The sequence below is a fragment of the Oryx dammah genome, unplaced genomic scaffold (genome assembly GCF_014754425.2).
Source record: "Oryx dammah isolate SB20612 unplaced genomic scaffold, SCBI_Odam_1.1 HiC_scaffold_9, whole genome shotgun sequence".
NCBI lineage: Eukaryota > Metazoa > Chordata > Mammalia > Artiodactyla > Bovidae > Oryx > Oryx dammah.
Window position 1 is genome coordinate 6140040 of NW_024070193.1, and position 23873 is coordinate 6163912.

The 23873-nt window shown below is 55.9% G+C and overlaps 1 protein-coding gene across 4 annotated transcripts in view; it reads left to right on the forward strand.

The window, feature by feature from the left end:
• The window catches only part of ATP2B2 (ATPase plasma membrane Ca2+ transporting 2), a 196087-nt gene that overhangs the window by 112746 nt on the left and 59468 nt on the right, over positions 1-23873 (forward strand). For 3 of the 4 annotated variants that reach the window (XM_040246768.1, XM_040246765.1, XM_040246766.1), the window contains exons 4-10: positions 80-337; positions 1352-1477; positions 14067-14192; positions 15821-15853; positions 16963-17022; positions 22877-22918; positions 23708-23866. In XM_040246768.1, coding sequence (XP_040102702.1) covers positions 80-337; positions 1352-1477; positions 14067-14192; positions 15821-15853; positions 16963-17022; positions 22877-22918; positions 23708-23866 — 804 coding nt within the window. The remainder of the gene's footprint in view (positions 1-79; positions 338-1351; positions 1478-14066; positions 14193-15820; positions 15854-16962; positions 17023-22876; positions 22919-23707; positions 23867-23873) is intronic. The other variant, XM_040246767.1, reaches the window with a different exon arrangement.

The following is a 23873-nucleotide window of genomic DNA, read 5'->3' on the forward strand; positions in this document are numbered from 1 at the left end:
GCACCTGCACTGTAGATTACCATGAGGCCCCTTCTGCCTGGCCTGACCCACCCTGCCTGCTTCCTTCCACTCTGCACAGGATGTGCGACGGCCCAGGGCGGGGCAGAGGATGAAGGGGAGGCAGAGGCGGGCTGGATCGAGGGGGCCGCCATCCTCCTGTCGGTCATCTGCGTGGTCCTGGTCACGGCCTTCAATGACTGGAGCAAAGAGAAACAGTTCCGGGGCCTGCAGAGCCGCATCGAGCAGGAGCAGAAGTTCACTGTGGTCCGGGCCGGCCAGGTGGTCCAGATCCCTGTGGCTGAGATCGTGGTTGGGGACATCGCCCAGGTCAAATATGGTAAGTGACCCCACTGCTGAGCTGGGTGCTAGAACTGCAGTCCAGGCAGGGGTGGGAAGGGGCCAGGCAGACTCAGAGAAGTGGGCCCAGGGCAGAGGGTGGATTCCTAAAGGCTGACCCCAAGCTGAGATATTTTCTGAGCTTCTTGGAGAGGTGGAAGGCTCGTTTCTGGAGGAGGTAGAATTCCAGAATGCATTTAAACCAAAAAATGGCAAATCGATGACACATGTACCACCACTCTCCAAACCTCTACCCTTAGCAGACACTACTAATCAATCTCAGCCCAAAGCTGAGATAACATCATCAGATGACTTCTCAACCCAGCACTCCAAGGACCACTAACACTCAGAGTGGGTTGATGAAGTGAAATCCCTTTCCCTTCTCTGATTTGGCTGTTGATGGTAGGTTGTTGTGCTAGAGAAGGTGTTATAGCGAGTGGACATGAATGGGCAAACATTCCAGGCCCGTGATGCTGCCATGGAGAAAGTGAGCAGGTTGGGGCCAAAGGGGATTTAGCTGAGATATGTCCTAGGTAAGTAGAGGTAAGAGAAGGGGGAAAGATCGGAGGACCCCTTCTCACCAGCTGTATTATCCTCCGATAATATTCTTGTCTTGGGGTCTATTCAGCCTAGTCAATACAGGTCAGTCCCTTCCCAAAGAATTTTCCCAAACCATAGTTGAGGCCAAGAAGAAAGAGTCATTGAGAAAACAGGGCCCCAAATCCATGCCATGCCAGGAGAAGCACTTTAGAAACTGAAGGACATGCCCACTCGAACTCAGATAGAGGCAGGACCCAACCTCAGCGCTCCAGGCCCCCTGCCCTTCACCCAGGCCCCAGGCTTCAGCGGCCCATCGGCCTGTGCTGGACGCCACCTTGGTTCCTGCACCCTGGGAGTGCCAGGCAGCCTGTTCCAAAAGGCGACTCCTCCTTGCAGTCATGCTTGAAGGGGATATTCCAGCCTCTGCAGCCCCTGAGACCCTGCTGACGGCCCCCCTTGCCCTTCCTCCCACCAGGCGACCTCCTCCCTGCCGACGGCCTCTTCATCCAGGGCAACGACCTCAAGATCGACGAGAGCTCCCTGACGGGGGAGTCTGACCAGGTGCGCAAGTCGGTGGACAAGGACCCCATGCTGCTCTCAGGTGAGCTGCGGCCCGCAGGGCTCGCTCCCGCCGCTGCTCCCCGCCCCGTGCCCGGGGCGCCCACGTCCCCTCCATGAGGCTGGAGGCTCTCAGAGCCTTTGGTCTTGGGCTCCAAATCTCTGGCCAGCTCGGCCCCAATCAAGAACTCTCTCCTTTTCCCCAGCAGACAGACACTAAGTCTACTGTGTACTCAGTACTTCTCCAGGCCCTGGGGTGAGCCCAGTGAATAAAACTGACGATGAATTCCTCCCTCCCCCCCACCATGGAACTTACCTTCTAGCGAATTGGTTTTCTGGAAGTTGAACATGGAAGTCTATTCCCATTAGGGACAAGAAAGAATCAGTCTGGTGACTGTTGTTTTAGACACATGCTATGCGCCAGGCACTGGTCTGGGGGCTGGGACCTAAGACAGATGAGGCCCCAGCCTTGAGGAGCTTGTGGTATCGTGAGGAGTCAGACAATGTGAAAATTCCAGAGAGTAATAGATAGACTCTTGAGAGTCCCTTGGACAGCAAGGATATCCAATCAGTCCATCCTAAAGGAAATCAACCCTGAATATTCATTGGAAGGACTGATGCTGAAGCTGAAGCTCCAATACTTTGGCCACCTGATGCGAAGAGCCGACTCACTGGAAAAGACCCTGATGCTGGGAAAGATTGAGGGCAGGAGGAGAAGGGGACGACAGAGGATGAGATGGCTGGATGGCATCACCAACTCAACGACATCAGTTTGAGCAAACTCCGGGAGATAGTGAAGGACAGGGAAGCCTGGCATGCTGCAGTCTGTGGAGTAGCAAAGAGTCAGCCACGACTGATCAACTGAATCACAGCAACGATAGACACTTGATGAAAATAAAGCAGGACAGTGGAGTGCAGCTGGTTGGGGAGGTCGAGCTGTAAGCTGAGGGGCGAATGATGACACAGAGCTGGCCTTGCAACTTTCCAGAGGATGAGTATACCAGCAGCAGGAATGGCAAGTGCAAAGGCCTTGAGCAAGATGGAGGGGTCAGATGCCAGGCCTGGTGTGCCGTGCTCAGGAGTTCATAAATGTTCTGAGTGTGATGAGTGCTCTCTGGAATCAGCAGTCAGCTGATCCCGTTTACATTTTTAAGATCTTGGTCTGGCTGCTGCAGTGGGGATGGCAAGAGAGGAGGGGTGACCCTGCAGAGGTGAGGCACCAGTCAGGTGAAATACCTTCTCCAAACAGGACACCAAAAAGGCATTCCTGCCCAGCAGTGCTCAGCAAACATCGTCTGAGCAGCTGCTCTGGGCCAGGCTGAGCAGTCGGATACCTACCCCCACCCCGACCCCAGGATGATCCAGACTCACCCCCCGGCCTTGGAAGCCTCCAGCCTGAGTCGGCAGGAGCAGGGGGGCAGGGAGTAGACTTGTAAACAGCTAAGTCCATAGAAGAAGGAATGAGGAAGGGGTGAGAAAACCAAGGGAACAGACCCATCTAGAAGAGGTGGAATTGAGCGGGGTTTTAAAGAATCAGTGGAAGCCCACCATGCAGAGTTGTGGAGAAGGGGTCCTCCTAGCAGAGGCACAGCGGTCTAAAGGAGGGTAGAATTTCCTAGGAATATTACAAAGAGGAAGAGGAGCGTGTCTACAGGGTATGATGGTGAAAAGAACTGAGAATCAGGTGTCGGGCATTTATTTATCAAGAACCTATTCAATTATGCATTTATTGAACACCTACTGTGTGCCAGTGGTTCATGGAACAAGCATGGTGCCTGCCCTCCTGAAGCTTAGAATCTGGTAAAAGAGACTGACAAGAAAGGAACAAACAAGCAGATATGTACCACAGTTTCGGATAGGGATAAGTCAGGTGAAGACATTACATCATTGTAGTGAGAAAGAGACCCTGAGGAAGGGGATGGGAATCTTAGTGGATCAAGGAAAAGCGTGTGTGAAGAGGTTACATGTGAGCTAAAGGCAGAGCAGTGAGAGAAAGAGCGTTCCAGAAAGAGGGACAGTAAGTGTAAAGGGCCGGGGTCTGACCTCGTGATCACGGAAAGACATAAATGCCCTCTGGGAACTCAGAACCATGTGCGAGCTCAGGAAACGGCCATCGCCCCGTGGCCTTGGTTCTGACCTCTGAGCTGAAGTGATTGTCAGAGAGGCGGGCACCCTTGAGAGAAGTAACGTGGTGGGTTATGAGGCTCAGTGCAAGTCGACGGAAGGTGCTGGGCCTGAGTGGATGGGAGAGGAAGATTCCAGACAGTTTGGAGGAGAGGAGAGGTGATTCCCTGGCAGGAGGCTGGGGAGAGAAAATGTTCAGGATCACTGACCTGAACAAAGCATCACCATGCAGCCCTGAGGGTGGGCACAGATGTGGAGACCCTGGAAAAGGGCAATAGGGTAGAGATGGACGGGAAGTCGGCTGGCCAGCCCAAGTAGGGTCAGCCACTCTAGTCTCAACCTATCTACCTGACGGGAAGTCAAGACAAATGGAGGAGACCCTGGGCCTCTGGGTGTCAGGAAACAGGAGCCAGGGTCTCCTGTGATGTCTTCTGTGGGCAGGACAGAGAAGGGTGTGCCGAGGCCAGGAGATCTCGGTCAGTTTGTGCTGACACTTGCGTTGCTGGCAATCTGGTGGGAGGTTTCTAGCAGGCTTCCCTGGAGCTCTGTCCTGTTGCAGTATGGAAAGTATGCCCACCAAGTTTGCAGAGCCCACGCACCCAGGGAGGGTCAGGACTCATAAAAGGTGGCCAGAGTGCAGGGCGAACTAGACTCAAGAAAATGCAGTGGACTCTGAGCTGCAGCTGACACCCTGAAATGTGAGGGAGAGGGAGGGCGGCGGCTCAGCCCAAGCTCTGGTGGGGAGAGACGGTGAGAGAGGGGCGTAGTCAGCCCGATGGAGAGCAAGCTGATTGGAGAAAGAATTTTGTGACAGTCAGAACCATTCTAGGAACAAAAGCGGCTGCCTGTGTGGTAGTGAGTTCCCCATCACTGATTGTATATAAGTAGGGCCTGGACAGACTGGGGGTGGGGTGGTTGTAGAGGAGGCCGGAGCACTGAGCAGACACGGCCTTCAATGCTCCTCCCTATGGTGAGAGTCAGATTCAGCACACCCGTCCTCACCGCACCTCTGCTACAGACCCGCCTTGCTTCCTTTCCTCTGCCCTGCCTCTACTGAGGCCATTCGCTCCTCCCAGGTGGCCCTTTTCCTTCCTCATTGCACATTTAACTCCTGCCCATCTGCTCAGCACCACCTCCTCCACGAAGTCTTTCCAGACCACCCTTTGGCCTGCACCCCAGCACTGCCTGGGACCCTTGTGTTGGCCTGTGACATCACATAACACTCGGCCATTCAGGTCATGTTGTCGTGCTGATTGAGTTTTGTGCTGCACAGAGCATCTCAGATAAAGAGTGAGACTATCCACAGACCCGCCACCCAAACACATCTAACAGGTCTCACTTTTATGGGCCCTTCCATGCTTGGCTGATCCAAGCGGGTGGGAGCCCAGGCCTGAGGCTGCAGGAGGGCAGCCCAGCTCCATCCCGGTCCCTGCACCCCTTAGGGTTCAGGCAGTGTCTGCGAGAGTGAGGAGGGGGGCTGCACTGCTTGTAGAAAGAGCAGAGCTCGGCTAGGCTGAGCCAGATCTGGGCTCTGGAGTGAACTCACTGTGCAGCCCTGGGCACGTCGCCTCGCTTCTCTGAGCCTCGGTTTACCTGTGAGGACAATAGCGATGTCCTGGTGTGTGATGTCGGTGAGGCCCCTACCTAGCATGGTGCAGCCAGAGGGATGCCCACGGTGGGCTGGGTCTCTTCCCTGCTCTTCCCAAGGAGCCTGGACTTGGGAGTGACATGGGCCTGGGTTCAAATCCTGACTCTGCCCTTCATTGGCTGGGAGACCCTGGACAAGCTTCTTTCTGAGTCTGTGTTCCCTCACTTGTAAAATGGGAGGACAGCTCCAGCTTATATGTCCTGTTCCCACCTCTTCCTTCATCTTGACTGTGTCACCGTTCCCCCTTTCTGGGCTGGCCCTATCTCTCCATCATGTAACCCCTCCCCATCTACAACCTGTCTGAGCCTGCCTTCTCCAGGGAGTCCCCCTGGATTGCTGTCTTCCCCAGTGCTCTCAACTCTGCATAACTGTCACTGGGACCCTCTTTTCTGGGGGGAGGGGGAACATAACTAGACTCCTCATACCCTTCCCCTGGGCTAGAGGCTTTGCTGGGCCTTCTGGTCAGATGACCCTCAGAAAATACACAGAGACCAGCCTGGGGGCACCTGCAGGGTCCTCATGGTAGTTGAGAAACCACCCCCACCCCCCCCACACACATCGCATCGAGCACATTGGCTCAGCCTGCTGCTGCTGCTGCTAAGTCGCTTCAGCCGTGCCCAACTCTGTGCAACCCCATAGACGGCAGCCCACCAGGCTCCTCTGTCCCTGGGACTCTCCAGGCAAGAACACTGGAGTGGGTCGCCATTTCCTCCTCCCGGCTCAGCCTAGAAGAAGGCAAATAATGCTCGGTTCCGGGTCCAGTGGCCCAGCCTGTGACCCTGGCCAGGTTGCTTCGTCTCTGAGCCTCCACATACATGTCTGTGTAGTCACCGGGCCCCCCCCCCACATCTGCCTACCCCACAGGGCTGTTTTGGGGACCACAGGCCTACACCAATGGGACTGTCCTTTGTGAATGGTGTGCTTGTGAGACGCTGTGTGATGTGGATCAAACACAGAGGCAGAACCCCCAGTTCCTGCTCTGCGTCAGCTCCCACTATGACCTCGGCCCCTTGGGCCCTCAGTCTCCCTGTCTGACAAATGGGGGCAGACCAGCCTTCAGAAAGATTCAGCTGTCTCTCTAGCACTCAGGGCACAAAGGAAATCCTAAAGCCCCGAGCACAGACAGGAGGACGCAGTCCCGTGTCTGCAGTGTCTTCAACCTGGGCAGAGGAGATGAGCAGGAATCTCAGGGTGATCCTCTGTCCACGGGGCCGGGAGGATGGGGTGGGGGTGGGCAACAAACCCAGTGTCACCTTCTCCCGCTGCCGCCTCCCACATGCCACCAATGTGGCTGTGATGTCCACTCTGCAAGGGGACCCAGAGGTTCAGACACGTCACGTACAATTGGTTAAGATGTTGGGGAAAGATTTCAATTCTTTAAAAGTCTGTGTGGGTCAGACAGCATGCAAATGGGCTCTGGAGTGCAGGGGCCCATGAACTCGGCCTAATTTTTTTTTCTAGTTTTCATTTTAAAATAATTTCAAACTTTCAGAAAAGTTGCAAGAGTAGAACAGTGAGCGCCCGCACGCCCTCCCTCTGGTAAAACCGCTGTGGCCGTCGCGCTGCCCTCGCTCTCGGGGGCCGTACGCTCTCCCTTGTCAGGGCCCCTTCCTCCTTCAGGTGTGTCTCCCAAGGAAAAGCTATTTTCCTGAGTAACCACAGCACAGCTGTCAACTCAGGAAGCACACCCAACATACCATCCACGTTCATGTGTACCACCAGCCCCCACAGCATCCCCCAGGCTGGGACCTGGTGGATGCCCTGCGGCATTTAGACGTCCTGCTTCTCAGACTCCCTTAACACCGAGCAGATCTGCAGCCTTTCCTGGAAAGCCAGTGGTTTTTAGCCCTTCTGGATCATGAACCCCCATGAGAGCCCCATGAAAGCAGTGATCCCACCTGTTAGAAATGAATGCCCAGACTTGCCACTTTGCAGCCTAGCTTCCCACGTGGCGCTAGAGGTAAAGAACCCGTCTGCCCATGTAAGAGACGCAGGTTCGATCTCTGGGTCGGGAAGATCCCCTTTAGGAGGAAATGGCAACCCGCTCCAGTATCCTTCCCAGGAAAATTCCATGGACAGAGGGGTCTGGTGGGCTACAGTTCACAGGGTCGCAAAGAGTCAGACACGACTGAAACAACAAAGCACATGCGCACACACAGGAGACCCGCAGGTCCCTGGAGAGCCCTACTCTGGTCTCCATTTGCAGCAGGGGAAAGGTGAGGCCCTTCAGACATGTCGGGACCCTCAGAAGATGGGGCCAGAGCCGAACACCACCCTCCAGCCTCAAAGCTCCCCTGCAGCCCCCACTCACAAGCTTGCCTCCGGGGACCCTGTGACTATTACCCAGCAACGTGGCCCATTTGAAGCATGTTGCAGTGAATTCCAGGGATGGTTCAGCAGGTGAAGAATCTGCCTGTAATGCAGGAGACGTGGGTTCGATCCCTGGGAGGAGGGCATGGCAACCCACTGCAGTATTCTTGCCTGGAAAATCCCATGGACAGAAGAGCCTGGGGGCTACAGTCCATGGGGTCACAAAGAGTCAGAAAGGACTGATGAAAACACCCCCCCCCCCACCCCACACACACACAGTGAATTCCACAGGGAACCCAAAGACTAGGCAGGGACCAGCATGCTGTCCTCAAAAGCCGTGGGGCCCACCGCCAGCAGACCCTCTGGCTCAGCCCCCTGCAGGACCACCCCCCTCCTCCCTTACCCTTGGAACCAGAGCCCAAACAGCACGAGGTAACCCAGGACCTCGACAACCCTCTGGGGCCCACTGCCCACCCTGCCTGCCAAGCGCGAGGCCAGGCATGGGGAGCCAGACCTGCCGCCGCCGCCACCGCCGCCGGGGAGCCTGTGACGACACCGTGACCGCGGGGAGGCCCCGTCTGCCACTCGGCCCGCGCTCTCTCCATTACACTACCCTGCCTCTTCTCCACGAGAGGCAGCGGGGTGTAGTGGATAGAGCACGGGTTCAAGTCCCGGCTCCACCTCTCACAGCTGTGTGACCCTGGGCCGTCTCTCAACCTCTCTGAGCCAGAGAGGCCACAAGTGGGCGGAGGGGCCAGGGCTGGTGCCCGCACCAAGGCCTGCCTCACTGGGTGGTTGTGAGGGGCACGGGCTCGTGGGTGCGGAAACGCTCTGCCGACTTGGAGTGCTCGTGGGCGTGCGTTATTGCTGTTGTTAACCGCGTCGGTAACAGTAACGCCGACGGCATGGCGTCTGGCAGGGGCCCGCACGGGCTTGGCCTGGTGCTCGTGCTGGAAGCAGGTGATAACCCCCAGACAGGGCCTCCGTCTTCCTTCACGTCTCTACTCTCAGGAAAAGGCCTCTGAGACGGCCCGGCCTCTCCACTCTCCCTGTCCAGAGAGAGGCCTCGGCAGTCAAAACCTGGAGAGCGAGGAGCTCTGTGCAGCCTCGGTCAGCCATTTGACCTCTCTGTGCTCAGAAGCTTCATTTCATAAAGCCAGGCTTCACTAGGCCTGCCCACAGGGCCTCGGTGCACCCCACCTGTCATTACCAGAGGCTGTGGCCCTGAGATGCCATCTGGACCAGGTCTGGGGCAAGTCTGAGGCAGAGGTGGGCTTTGAGCCTGCAGTCGGGTAGGTTCTGGCCCACACTCTGCTGCCAGCTCAGAGGCTGCAGAAATCAACTCCAGAGGGACGAGATGAAGGGTCAGGTGGGGGCCCTGGACAGGCCATCCTGTTGGCTGGAGTCTGCAGAGTTCCCAGGGCCCAACCTCCTTTCTGACTCACAGATGGACGGACAGACGGGTGCTGACACGGCTCCCCCACCACTCACCTGCCTCCCTCTCACTCCTCGGGGCGGTGTCCCCAAACAGCCCTGCCTCGGACTTTGTGCACAAGCACCCCCACCCCACCCCCAGCAAGGGGGAGAGAACAGGAGCTGGAGCCTCCCAGCTGCCAGAGCAATGTGCTTTGAAATGCGAGTGACGATGGTGACCTCACCAGGGACCATGGCCACCGAGCGGGAAGAGCGGGGAACGGAGGGACCCTCTGTGCATATTGGTTCCTTCTTCCCCCCCAGCACACCTCCAACGGCTCCCCAGTGAACCCCGAACAGACATCCAACCCTGCAGCCCTCCTCCGCTCAGGCCGCCGCTCCCTTCACGAGCCCTGAGCCTCAGCCCAGCTGATCGCGGCGGTCTCCCGCCTTTGCCTGAGCGGGGCCCCAGCCCTCCCTGCTCCCGCTGGTCTAGGGGCCCCTGGGTCTTTGTTGTCTTGTGTTGTTTCTCATCTGTGTGCCTGTCTGCTCCCCCAACTACACTGTGAGCCGGTGGAGGGCAGGGACCACCGGAAGCCCCTTGGCACAGAGCGGGACCCCACCACACCCGTCCGTCGTGTGAACAAGCGCGGCCCGGACAGGGAGTGACGTCTGTCTGCTCAGCCTCCGCCTGCCCCTCCAGAGTCCCTGAGATGCTGCCTTTAGTAGAGGCTGCCCTCCCCCTGCCGGGAGGGACCCTCATCTCCGGGAGACCTGGGTTCCCAGACTTCACTGCCAAGAGGCGATGACTGAAGCCAGACCTCTAACAGAGGACAAAACTGAGGTCCGCCAAGGAGACGGCTGGCCACAGGTTGCTCAGCAAACCAGAAGCAGACCGCAGACTGATTCCCAGGTCCCTCCCTCCTCAGCCCAGGGCCCTCTCCATTGACCATCCCCTAGGCAGTGTATTCTGAGGGGCTCCTTGGGGACTTAGAGGAGGTGGGGACCACAGGATGGTGTCCAAAGGACTGTGGACATGGGAGCCTGGTGCACGCCTAGTCAGGATGCCCCTCCCTAAAAGGGTCTCTGTCCACACCCACAGACCTGTGGCTTATATGCCTCTAGTCCTACTGTTGGAGCTTCGGCCCTTGGGCTTAAACCTTGTCCCCTGCAGGGGATCCTGGAGCTGGGTGACCTGGTCCACTCGGTTCTTCCTCTGGCAGGAAGGGGCAGCCAGGCTCTGTGGTCCTCGTAGGGGAGGGGGGTGGGCAGTCCAGGGAGCTGTGGGGAGGAGGGCTGGGCTGGATGAATCCGACCCTTTGTAAAACCGTGAAGGTGGCTTATGGAGGGGTGTGGGTCCTCCCTTATAAACGTAACACATGGCCACCAAGAAAAATACAGAAAATGAGGTAGTGGTGACAGCGGTGCTGTGGAGGCAGAGAGGAAATGCGCCCAGATCCCGCCCCTCAGGGGCCAGGAGGCAGCCCCTGGGAGACCGCTGGCAGGGGAGACCAGAGGAGAGGAGATGTCCTTCTGTGGGGGTCAAGGAAGTCACCTGAGGGCAGGGGCGTTTGTCCTGAGCCTTGAACAGGAGGTTTTGGACAAGAAGTGGAAGAAGGGCATTCAGGCGGTGATAACTGTGTGAGCAGAGATGGGCGTGGGGCTGGGGTCGGCGGCGGGACGGAAGGGCCGCTCCCAGTGCTGCTCCCAGTGCTGCTCCCAGGGAGAGGGCGCGTGGCGGGAGTCCGTGGTCCAGGGCTCGGAGAAGGTTGAGAGCTGACCCAAGGGTTGCTGATGAAGGCGTCTGGACTCTGGGGAGCTGTGGAGGGTGTCTGAGCTGGGGGACGGTAGTCAGAGCCGAGGCTGGGCGTGCTGCTGGGGTGTGGAGGGAGGGGGGACCAGAGCGGGAGGTGATGCCCCCGACTCCTCTGGCCCCTCCAATGCGGAGGCCTGGAGGACCCCCGGGGCTCCTCAGTGCTGGGTGGGAGGCGTGCCGGCCCTTCTCCCCCACCTCCCCGTGTCCCCGAGTCCCCATGTCCAGAGGCCACCTCTCTGGCTTCCTCTTCCTTCCTCCCCTCCTCCCTGCTCCTGGTGCAGAGCCGCCAGCTCCCTGCTGAGCTGGGAGTGATTAGATCAGAAGGTGATTTGGGGTCTGATTATCTTGGGTGGAAATTGGCCCCCTGTGTCTTTTTCCATCCCGCCCAGGGCCGGGGAGGTGGGGAGCGGCTTCTCTGTCGACACCCAGGCCGAGCCAACTTTTTCACGAACGTGTTTGGGACCCGCGTGTGGCCTTGTTTCCTGAGGAAGTGCAGCATCTGACAAACCCGGCGGGAGGCTCTGCCCTCACCAGCCAGGGGCCCCGGACGAGCCGCTCCTCCCAGAGCCCCAGGTTTCTCCTCCGTCGGCTGAGGGCCAGTGTGAGCGCTGACGAGATGATTGCACGTGAAGGGTCAGGGTTAAGTTGGGCTTAGGATCGGGGTGAGGGCACGAGGCCTGGTGTGGAGTAGGTGTCCTGCGGAAGGTGGTGCTGATTCCGTCCCTGCCCTCTACACGCCGTGAGTGTGCCAAAGTGTGTCCACCCCTCACCGTTAAAGATCTGCAGTGACCTCACACCACCCACAGGTGACCTCTCTGCGCCTTAGTTCCTCATCTAATATCGCTGATACTTAATAGCCCATCCTGCCAGCCCAGACCCAAGCTGAGCCCGTGCTTGAAAAAGCTTTTTGTCAGCAAGTTACTGTAGTTCCCAAAGCCTCGTAATTAGGCCTGCATTGTGCTTGTGCCCCTGGTGAGGAGAGTGCTCTCCGAGGTCTGCCTGTGACGGGTAGACAGCAGGCCTGGGCCTTCCAGCCTGGAGTCAGTGTTCAAGCGCTTTCTGTGGTCCCCACTGCTTCCTGCCTAGGGATGGGCGCGGAGCCTGGGGATGAGCGTAGAGCCTGGGGATGGGCATGGAGCCAGCCACGGAGGGCATCACCTGAGAGCCTGGATTCTGGTACGGCTTGCTAGGCTCCAGGCTGTCTCTGGGACCCTTCATGACTTAGTTTGCCCTTCATGGATGGACAGACCGACCTTTACCACCTCAAAGGAACTTACTGGAGAATATCTGTCTGTCTGTAAAGCACTTTAAGATCCTGACATCCTAGAGGCCAAATGACTGGAGCACCACAAAGGCGCACACACACACACACAACCAGAGGTGGGCAAACATACATGCACAGACACCATCTCAAAATATGGCTCAGGTCCTAGGAGAAAAAGGAAAGGAGTGGATGAAACCTCTTGAAACGTGAAAATAGATTCCTTGCTTTAAGGAAAGTGCTTTCTGCCCTGACTTAGAACCTGTTGACTCTTATTTTACATGCAATTCTAATGAGTCTGTCCACCTAGACTTCAAGTCTGAAGCAAATTGGGAGAACCGGGAGAAGGCCTTTAGTGACAAGTGACCCTGAAAACAGGAAGAAACGACCATTGATCATAAGTGGAAACAAGGAAAATCTGAAAACAGCAGAAGGAGTTTGAGAAACAAGTATTCAGGGGTGTTCGGTGTCTGGGCTTTGTGCCCATGGCCGGCTGTCTGATAGACCAGATGTAATTCTTCCTGTGCGGCCTGGAGACGGCTGGAGACCCTATACCACATGGGACCGGATTCTTACCTCTCTGCTGGAGAAGGAGCTACGTGCTCGTACAGAGGGTTTTCTAGCCAGAGCAGTAAAAATGAAAAATCACAAAAAGACAAGCACTTGACAGGCCAAACTTCACTTCCCTAGGTTCTTTACTAAGCAGAGTGCCCACTTGTCAAGAAGAAGTTGACAACAAAGACCCCGAAGATGAGTAAAAGTGGAGCTACCCTGCTCAAAGGCCTCCCTCCCTCCTCCCCCACAGCTCCCCTCAGGCCCCTGGAAGAATTCCAAGACCCTTTGGAACCCAGTTTGAAAAATCTAAAATTCTCGGAAGGGAGTTTGTAACTTTCCTTGTACCGTGGACTCCTGGGAAGGTCCAGGGTCATCATGGGCCACCCCTATTCAGAATAAAGCTTTGAAATACATGAAATACCTTGGATCACAAAGGAAGTCAATTATATTGAAATAGCTAAAGTAGTTTTAAAAGAATAAATATGTGATGTAGTAACATGTGTGTTTCTTTATTCGTATACTGAATAACGAGATCCAGCAATCAATATAATAACAGCCTTCGTTGTAAAATAAGCGTAAGCCTAAAAAGTATCTTATCTTGGTGGCGTTCCTGATAGCTCAGCTGGTAATGAATCCACTTCCAATGCAGGAGACCAGTTCGATCCCTGGGTTGGGAAGATCCACTGGAGAAGGGAGAGGCTACCCACTCCAGTATTTTGGCCTAGAGAATTCCATGGACTGTATAGTCCACGGGGTCACAAAGAGTTGGACATGACTGAGCAACTTTCACTTTCACTTTCCAAAAGTAAGAGGTATTTTTCTTTATTTCAAAAATAAAGAGATATTTTTAAAAACTGATTTTTGTAACATGTGTAATGGTGTTGTGGGCACCGCTGACACTCCTGGAGTTTATTGCCTTTGTTCTTAATGGAGGAAAAATGCTAAATTTCAGTTTGATGTCTGTGAAAATAAAGATTTCGTTGTTTCCTCATCCAAGTTCTCTGAGCGCTGAATTCTTTCCTCAGATCTTTGGGGAGGAAGTGGACTTCATTTTAAGCAGTCCTGCCCAGGGCTTAGTTGGCATTTTTCTCGCCAGTTGCAGAATTAAGTAGAATGAGGTATGGTTCTAGATATATCAATAAAGGAAAAGACAAGAGTGGTCCCTGCTTGACCTGTAAGGCAGGGAGAGGAGGAATGGGGAGAGAGAAGAGAGAGGAAGGAACTCACCAGGAATGGGTAGCAGATGGTAAGCCTGAGCTTTCCAGGGGCCTAAGAGCTGAGTATAGCAGTGTTTAGAACGTGGCTCATCATAGCATTGTCCCAAGGTATAGTCATCTTTAAAGGACCCACTAGGATGATACACATTAAATCTTCACTGTAAGTGGTGCCCCAGGACCTCAACAGGCAAATTGCCAGGAGCAGACTGGGACCAGATTCCTCCCACTCCTTGGGGGAGGGGGGTCTGGGCTGTGCAATGGTAACTTGGCTTTCATCCCCATCCTTAGGTACCCACGTGATGGAGGGCTCTGGACGGATGGTGGTGACCGCCGTGGGTGTGAACTCTCAGACTGGCATTATCTTTACCCTGCTGGGGGCCGGTGGTGAAGAGGAAGAGAAGAAAGACAAGAAAGGTAAGCCCAGCCCCCTCGTGGACCAGGAGAGGAGCTCTTAAGGCCACATTTTTTTTGTTGATTCTTTCACTCAACAAGTGAGTTACTGAGTGCCTTTTATGTCCACACCCTGTGCCAACAGTCGCCTCCTGCATCCTCGAGGCCCTGCTTGGGCCAGGAGGCTCTGTCCGTTCCATCTCCAGGGTCTTGTCCTGTCTTGTCCAGTCATGTCATGGGGGGCTCCCCTTCCCCTCCGAGCCAGGCCACGGGTGCTGAGCCTTTCCTCCAGTCTCTACCCTCAAGTGTGACCTGGTCCCATCATCAGCGCTGATATTGAGTAGAAAACCCAACCTGGACATACTCCTTCACTCCTCTCAATTCCATTGGGCAGAGCTGCACACTCAGTGGAGACTCTACCCAGAGGTGATAGGGGAGCTTCTGGGGAAGGTGCCTCCAAATCAACTGTCGTGAGCCCCTCTCTGATGCCCCTGGAGCTGCCATCTCAGCTGAGTTCTGTCTCCTCCTCTCCCAGAAGCAAATGTCCTCACTCCATGGGCTCCCCTTGGTGCAGCAGGCTGGCATCTTGGCCTGGAAGTGGCCCTCAGAGCATAGGAGGAATGGTTGGGAGACGTGAGCCCCAATCCCATCAGACCAGGCCCAAATCTAACATCCAGCCTCTGGTCCGAAACAGCTGGCTACTTACCCAACATTCACACTCGGTCTTGGGGACCCTCCCCCTCTCACAAAGTCTTCAGTCCTTTGTCTCCTTCCCCAAGCCCCAGAGGAGGGTCCCCAACATCCAGACTTTCTGGAACCCAGGGGAAGGAGATGAGATAGTAGAAGACCCTGCTTTTGGTTTTAGGGACAACGGGACTAACCTCCAGCTCTCAGAGGTCAGCCAGTCTTGGCCTGGGACACAATCAAAGATTACTTGTTCCCAGGGGCAAAACCTGTTTCCTACTGGGGTCCTCCTAAGATATGGCTGCCGCAGGAGCAGGAACAATCGCAGTAAGCTGTGATCTGTGCGAGCTGAGGTTGAAACCGAGGACAAGTCTTGGCCGTGAGGCGCAGAGCACGTCAGGACAGCATCCACACAGTAACAGAGCAGCTGTGGCCACCAGTGGCCCCGGGTGCAGGCGGCTGGGCAGGACGTAGCTGTTCTGCCCACTTCCTTGGCCTCGCTGGGGCCTGGGTGAGGGGCAGAAACACCCAGAAGCTCCCACGGGCCAGACTGGTGCTTTTTAAATGCCGGTAAGAAAACAGGCCTCTTCTGCCCGGCATGGGTCAGAGTCCCTTGCTGAATGTTTACCTGCCCATCAACGAGATGGGGACAGCAGTGCAGAAGGAAGAGGTGGTATTTGGAGGGGACATGGCAGAGGAAGATGGGGGGCAGCCCAACCTCTCAGGCCCCTGAGAGCAGACCCAGGGGGTTTCCCAGGGCTGGACCCCCTTAGCGCTTCCATCCCATCACCTCCACCAGGGACGCTGCTTACAACCCTCCATTTCAGGATGACTCTGGGCATGCCAGAGTGTGTGTGTGTGTGTGTGTGTGTATGTGTGTGTGCGTGCCTGTGTGCATGCGTGGGTGGGCGTGTGTGTGGCTATACGTGCTTCTCCTTCATTAACATGTCTCAAAAATCATCACACAGGTGTGAAGAAGGGGGATGGCCTTCAGCTACCAGGTACAGTAAGACACCCCCCAGGGTAGAGGGGCTTTAGAAGCAGCAGCAGCCATTGACCCCTGAGCTCCAGACCCAGACCCCCAGCACACAGCCAGAAGGGTACCCCATGGCTGGGGGCTCTGCCCCCACCTCAGAACTCCCCTGTGGCCCCATGTGCTGCCAGCCCCACAGGACAGGCCAGCACCCCACGCTGCCCTTCCAAGGCTTCCAGGGCAAATGGTGCCCCCACTGCCTCCAAATCCCAGACAGCACACACCATGCGTGCTCAGCACCGCGTGACCCCACAGAGCTGCTCACCCCACAGCACGGCCAACTCACCCAGCGTCTATTCCCTCTCCTTCCCACAGAACCCGTCTCCCCCCACCTCAAGAAAAACTAGCCAGAGCGAATTTGAGCATCTCATATCATTTTTGATTTATAAATTAAGGAAATCTCACTAGTACCCTCTCGGTCTTGTGCACAAGATGCAACATGCCTGATGTCATCTTTTAAGTCGTGGGGCCTCTCCTATGGGCAAGACCAAGGCAGCCTTTTGAGCGTCAGTCAGGAAAGGAGGAGTTGGCCATGGGCAGTGACCTGAGTCAAAGGCACGAATCCGAGGTCACTGCCGTGAACAGCTGTCCTTCCAGGACATAGCAACTGTTGCAAAAAGCGCCCATTCAGAACGGCCGGTGCTATGACTGCACCCCGCGTTGAATCGACTCCTGGCCATGGGTCCCTCTGGCCCTGATGGTCAGCCAGCGCCGGCCCCCCCCCACCTTCATAGAAGCCTCACTGACAGAGAGACCTGCCCTGTTGGTTGGGCCAACGGGATGCCTGGGTCCAGCCCTCACACCGACCATCCCACCTACCCACGTTGATCATCCTCCGTGTTTTATTTCAAAGACCCTCCATGTCTGAGTTTCTCCCCACCACCTTGTGTGTCATCTCCATGGGGACATTCCACCCCACCCCCAGATTTGAGTTTCCTGATTTCCGCACCGATGTGTGCTTCCGACCACAGTCACGCCACTCCCCGCACGTCGCTTCCCATCTACTGTTGCTGCCGTCTGCGCTGTTGCTTTCCTCCATTTTGACCACTGCATTTTTCATCCCTCCCACCCCCACAGCGGCCGATGGTGCGGCAGGTTCAAATGCTGCAGATAGTGCAAATACCAGCCTAGTCAATGGTACGTCTCCCACCCCGCCCCCGGCGAGCTCCCTGTCTCGGGCGATGGGCGCCTCCCCGCCCCCAGCTCTGGGCTTTCCTCTCCCTGTTCGGGATGGCCCAGACTTGGATGTGCATGGGCAGCTCGGGGACGGCCGTCCTCTCACACACAGGGCAGGTGCTTAAGAGAGAAGCCACCCCCGGGCACCCAGCTCCGTTCCCACCGGCGGTGGTCACCATTGGGCCCTTGACCCCCAGGGGAGCCCAGAAGAGGGACGTGACCTTGGCTTCAGATCTGGTCCCCCTCCCTCCCTGGAAGCAGCGTCTCTCCCTGCGTGGCCCTCTCCTAAGCACATTCCTGGTCCCGGCTTGGGGGAAGAAGGCCCGGGGTCAGGACCCAGGCTGAGGCTGGCCTCTGGGTCCTCAGTGCAGGCTCCCATCCTCGACTCAAACCATTCCCTCGAGGCACGGGGACCCAGGCCTGCGTTCAGCTCCTGGGCCCCGCCCTGTAGCATGGCTGAGCCACTCGTAGACGGTCTTTCTCTTCTTTCGTGGAGTGAACGGGCAGGGGGTTCGCTTGGGCTCGGGCCCAGTTCTGTCCCTCGGGTGTGGACTGGTGTTTCTTGCTGTCGCCTGCACTGGAGCGTCTGTCCTGAGTCTCTGCATTCTTACCGGCCCTCTCGGGGATGGGCGATGGGGGTAAGGGCTGCCACTGTACCTTGAGCGTGCATCTCGCCCTCCTTACACATAGGCAGGAAGGAAGTCCATTCACTGGCCTCCGCACCTTTGGAAGATTTCACACCTCTGTATCCTCCCATCTTCTCTGGCCATCCCCGTCCCCAAGTCAGGTGACAAAGTCACCCGGTCTGCTCCTAAGAGCTTTTACGGCTTGGCCATGAAACCACTGCCCCCAAGAACTGAAGGGAAGGGAAAGCTTTTTCTTTCCCCAGCGTTGCTCAGAAACTAAGCATCCATCATGTCCTTTACTCCTCACCACTCCCAGAAAACATGGAGCTGTGGTTCTGTCTCCTCCTCCCCTCCCCTGTCCCAGGCCTCTGGCTGAGCCACTCGGGTTCAAAGTGACCCAAGATGGAAGCAGCTAGCAGATGTCAGGGGCTGGGCAACACCCCTCTATGAGCAGCACCTGGCCAGGAAGGGCTAATTCGGGTGTGGGTCTATTTCAGGCACAGGAAGAGAAAAGAGGACAGCCTGGGGCGTGGAGGTGTCACATGTGAGGGAGGGGTGGTGCTGGTGCTTTAGTTGCTAAGTCGTGTCCGACTCTTGCCGCCCCATGGACTGTAGTCTGCCAGCTCCTCTGTCCATGAGATTTTCCAGGCAAGAGTGGAAGTGGATTGCCATTCCCTTCTCCAAGGGATCTTTTCAACCTAGGGATAAGACCCGGGTCTCCTGCATGGCAGGCAGATTCTTTACGGACTGAGCCACGAGAGAAGCCCTAACGGGGAGAAATGATGTAGGCAAACCCACGTGGGGGGAGGGAGACGGGCAGGAGGAAACAGGAAGTGACCTCCGGCTTCCCCCCACCCCTCCTGGATGATGAATCTGCTGGGACCGCATCCAGACTGGTGGATCTCAAAAAGGCAGGAGCCTCACGTCCAGTTCAGGCCAAAAACGTCCATGTATTCCCAAGAAAAACTGTAGGAAAAGATGGGGAAACATCATTTCTTACCCACTTTCTGTGCACCAGGCACTTTGCAAGCATCTCATTTAATCCTCATGATAACCCTATGGGTCAGTTTTTTGTCCCCACTTTAAAATGAGGAAACTGAGTCTCATGGAGATCAAGACACTAGTCCAAGGTCACAGAGCTGGGCAGTAGCAAAGCTGGGACGTGAAGCCAGGCCTACCTGGCTCTAAGTGTGTGCCGCTCTTCCTGGTGTAAATTTCACAATGATGTAGGGACTTTCCCTGGTGGTCCAGGGGTGAAGACTTCAGCTTCCAGTGCAGGAGGTGCGAGTCCTATCCCTGGTCAGAGAGCTAAGATTCCCACATGCCTCATGGCCAGAAAACCAGAACAGAAGCAGTATTATTCCAGATTCATAAAGACTTTTAAAATGGGCCACATCCCCCCAAAAAGAAAAGCTTGAAAACATAAATAAATAAACTTCAGAAGCACCTGCAAGGAAAGGATCCTGTGGTCAAAACTGTTTAAGAACCACTGGGTAGAATTGGTTTCCTCCTTGTTGCAGAAAGACAACCTCTGTCGTGCTGTGGATAGAGTTAGAGTCACACGGGGCTTCCCAGACTGATGTGGCTGCAGGACCCTTCTTGGCTGAATGTCATGGGATTGGTAGACCCCCAAAATATACTTTGGAGCTGGTGCTCTAAGCTGTTGCTACTCGAATTGTGACTGGAGGCCCACATGCTCCTGGGTATCTCTCAGGAGCTCGTTAGAAATGCAGACCCTCAGGCCCCACCCAGACCTAGCGAATGAAAACCTGCCTTCTGATGCGCCCTCCAGGCTCCAGGCAGAGGGCACTGAAGGCTGAGGGGGCTAAGCTGAGCTTTGTGAGTGAGAGAATGGACCATTCCTTTCCACTCCTTGATCTGAGCAGAGTCAGGATGCCCTGGATGTGGAAGACACACTCAGCTGGCAGGATGCTCCCTCCTCACTCCACTCCCCCCAAGCCCCTTCCAACTGAGCACTAAGGGGTGTCCCATTGATTCTGGAGGCATGATAATTGCCATTTTAATTTTATTATTTATTTTCTATTTATTGACACACCTGCGTGCATGCTAAGTCGCTTCAGTCATGTCTGACTCTTTGCAACCCCATGGACTACAGCCCATCAGGCTCCTCTGTCCATGGGATTCTCCAGGCAAAAGTACTGGAGTGGGTTGCCATGCCCTCCTCCTTGGGATCTTCCTGACCCAGGACAGAATGCGCATCTCTTGTGTCTCCTGCATTGGCAGGCGGGTCCTTTACCACCAGCGCCACCTGGGAAACCCATTTATTGATATATCTCACTACTGAATGAGAATGAGAAATGAGAGTCTCTCAGTCGTGTCCGACTCTTTGCGACCCCATAGACTACAGAGTCCATGGAATTCTCCAGGCCAGAATACTGGAGTGGGTAGCCTTTCCCTTCTCCCGGGGATCTTCCCAACCCAGGCATCGAACCCAGGTCTCCTGCATTACAGGCGGATTCTTTACCAGCTGAGCCACAGGGGAAGCCCTGTTGAATACATCACTTTTAATCACGATTTTAAGTGACACATTGCTCTTAACACTGGACACTTACAGGGTACTTTGCAGTGCTTTTCATAAGCATCACCTTGGTTGAAACTGTTGCATTTCACAGGGGGACAAATATAGCCACAGGTAAGAGAAGCGACACCTCCCAGTTCTCCTAGTTAGCAGCAGTCTGTCTCCTCAAAGCTTGTTTATGGGATCTCCATGGGCCCTCCACGTTGAGGATTTCCGCACCCATGACCCTTGCAGTTCACAGAGAGGACTGATCCATTTGGCAAAAATGCATCTGGCATCTGATGCAGAGAGGCCTCTGGGTCTCCACCTCGTTCCCCCATCCTGGGTCCTGTCCTCCATCCCAGCTCCCCTGAATCAGCCCATCTTCCAGGTCCCGTGGGTCGGGGGTCCAGAGCAGCACCCCACCACCATTCCAGGGCCAGGCAAGCGCCAGTTTGGCTAAGGAGAGCCCCCAAATGAGCCTTCACTTCCAAGAAATCGGGCCAGCTGCGCCCAAGTGCCCCCAGGACACAGCTCCCTCCCTCAAACACATGCATTGTTGATTATTTTTCTGGCCATGTGATCACCACGGAAATAAAAGAGGAAATTGCTAGCTTGGTTAATGGGCACACGTGGGCTATTGTATCTGATAATGTGCGATGCAAACAAAGGTCCCTCTGTGCCCTCTCACACCAGCTACTGAAGCCGAGTCCTCTGGTACCTTTTAGCCCAGTTAGTAAAATAATGTTTAAAAATAAAAACAACTGTTGTAGTTCATTCTGATCAGCTCCAAGAAGCCTTCTTCTGTGTTGTTTCTTAATCTGGCAGAAAGAATTTTAGAAGAGAGGGATGGGGGCCTTTCTCTTTCAACCCCAGGGCAGGTCACTGACCCTTTGCTGGGAGGCTCAATGGGAACAGCCCAGCACTGTTGCAGAGATGGTATGGAGCTGGCACCCAGGAAGCCGCTGCTTCCCTCTGAGGCAGTCAGTGTAACATGGATGTGATGTGGGGATGACAGTGTTTACAGAGGGTCATCAGGTTGCCCTGTAAATAACAGCTGCCTCTGAACCTCCCTTAGCCCCAGTTTCCTCGTTGTAAAATGAGAGGGATGGAAGCCCCTCCCGCCCCACCTTGCAGGGTACCAGGAAAACTGACAAGACGTGAGTCACTTGCAAACTGCCAAATGCTGCTGGGCGAGTGGTTATCACTAAAAGGTAACTTCTAGGTGCTCCGGGAGGCAAGATGACAACCCCTTGTTACGAAGGTGGAAGCCAAGCTGGGGGCAGTGAAGTCACAGGGCTAGCTGGTGTTGAAACAGCAGCTTCAGAAGCCCAGTCCCACCAGTGCCACCTCAGTGCCCACCCTACCGCAGGCTCGGGATGAGGAGTAACTGCTTTCTCCCAAGGAGGGGCAAAAATGTGCATACACTTTGGGGCCAGCTGTCCACTCACCTGCAGAGAACTGGCAGAGCCCCTGCTGGGTGTCCCTCCCTGAGCTGCAGCTTTTTATCTGTCTGTGGGTTTGATCCCGGAGCGCCCCAGTAGGGATGCGGTGAGGACCAGCTGAAATCATGGAGGTCATGTATGGGCCTGGCCCACAAACTATGAGGATGTCCTTCACGGTGATTATCCAGGAGTGGTGAGGGGTTCCGTGACCTTCTCTGAGTCCTCCTGAGGTGGTGAGCCACTGGGCAAGGCCCAGGGTGAGCCAGGGGACAGGAGGATGCCCCCATCCCTGCAGGGCCAGCAGGTGGGGGTAGGTGTCTAATTACCAGGTAGCAGTCACTAATACCTCCCACCCTGTGAATGCAGCCCACACTCTCTGGGCTGAGCCTGGGGAGGCAGCCTCCCATGTGGCCCCACTTACAGGGTGGGGAGCCCCCAACTCAGTACTAGACAGCATCTGACTCTGATAGACAGAGCTGGGGTAGAGGGCACCCAGGGTTTCCCACCAAGCCAACTTTGCCTCTCTGCTGTGGCCCAAACTAGGCAACCTAGAGTGAAGAGCACACACATTAGTGGAGGGGTGGAGTGGGGTGGCTTCCCCTTGGGCGCCATGGCATGGCCACAAACACCTGTGGGTGCCTCCGAGCCTGCTGCTGGGAGCCTCTGCACACCCTTTGCCTGAATCACTCTCAGTGAGGCTGAGGGTGGTGGGGAGGGTTGTCCATGTGGCTTCGTCCTCCACCACCAGGAGGAAGAGGAACTGGAATCATCTCTCCTGGAGCCAGAAGCTAAGGAGCACATTGACCAAACGCCTCCCCATTTTAGAATCAACCTCTCTCTCTCTCTCTTTCGTTTTGCCTCTTCTCAGCCCACATAAAGCACCAACCAAATTCCAAATTCATCACTGGGGGCCTGAGATCTCTCATTCCTTCTGCTTGTGTGGTCCCTTTACCCTAAAGGCTGCTGTCTAATCTGTAAAATGCTCACGGCCAACATAACCCCCACAGAAGCCCCCTCTCTGCACCGTCAGAGAATCAAGAGAGCAGCCCCCGCAGGTTTGCTCTTGCCTGGGGGGCCTCCCCGGCATCCCTGTACTGAGGGGCAGAGCCAGCTCGGCCCTCCCCAGCCCCCAACTGACATGAACGTCCGTGGCCCTGTTGCGTCTTCATGGTGACGGATGTGTGTTGTCTGTTCTCTGTCGTCTGTTCAAATTCTTTGTCGTGTAGGTAAAATGCAGGATGGCAATGCGGACGCCAGCCAGAGCAAAGGTAACCCTTTTGTATTAACCTGGTCCCTGCGGCCCCTCCCTGCCAGTTCTAGGGGCCACAGCAGAGGCAGATGTCCACGCCTGTGGGCGCCTGATGTCTCTGGGTGGGAGGGTAGCTGTGATCTCGTGGTACCAGGACAAAAGGAAGTGGCACTGTCCGCACGACAGTCCACCTGCAAGCCAGTGTCTCCCCTGCTTTGAGCTATATCCCCCTTCAGCTGAAGGCCTGAAGCTGGTTCTTAGGGGTCGGGCTCCAAGCCCACCAGTCAGGGCTGTGCTGAAGGAGCAGGGTATTGGCACCCATGGATGAGGACACACTCTTCCACTTTTTAAGCCTGCTTTTGTCCCTTCTGTCTAGTGACTACTTAATATTCCAGCAACATGGCCCAAGGACCAACTGGGCAGAGCCCAAGCCTGTCTTGTCTGATGCAGAAAAGCCAAGGAGCCCTTTGGGGAAGGGCTGGTGAACTTGTTCAGGCCCAGAGGCGCCACCAGCCCCTTCATGCTGCAAGTCCAGGGTGGAGCCGTGTCACTCCGTGCTGGGTTCTGTGCCCCTGGGTCCAGGGTCTCCAGCAGGGAGAGGCCGACCCCCTCATCACACGGAATCTGTGCCGGCCATGCAGGGGGGCTCAGGCCGGGGAGTGAGGGTCTCACTGTGCTCCCCTGGGCAGGGGGCTGGGTGCCGACACCCGCACCCTGCAGGCTAACCTGTGGGTGTGCATGTCTGTGTGTGTGCACGTGTCTGTGTGTGTGTGTGTGTGTACATATGTGTGTGATCTGCCCCCTGCAGCCAAACAGCAGGACGGGGCGGCCGCCATGGAGATGCAACCCCTCAAGAGTGCCGAGGGGGGAGATGCTGACGACAAGAAGAAGGCCAACATGCATAAGAAGGAGAAGTCGGTGCTGCAGGGCAAGCTCACCAAGCTGGCCGTGCAGATCGGCAAGGCAGGTGAGCA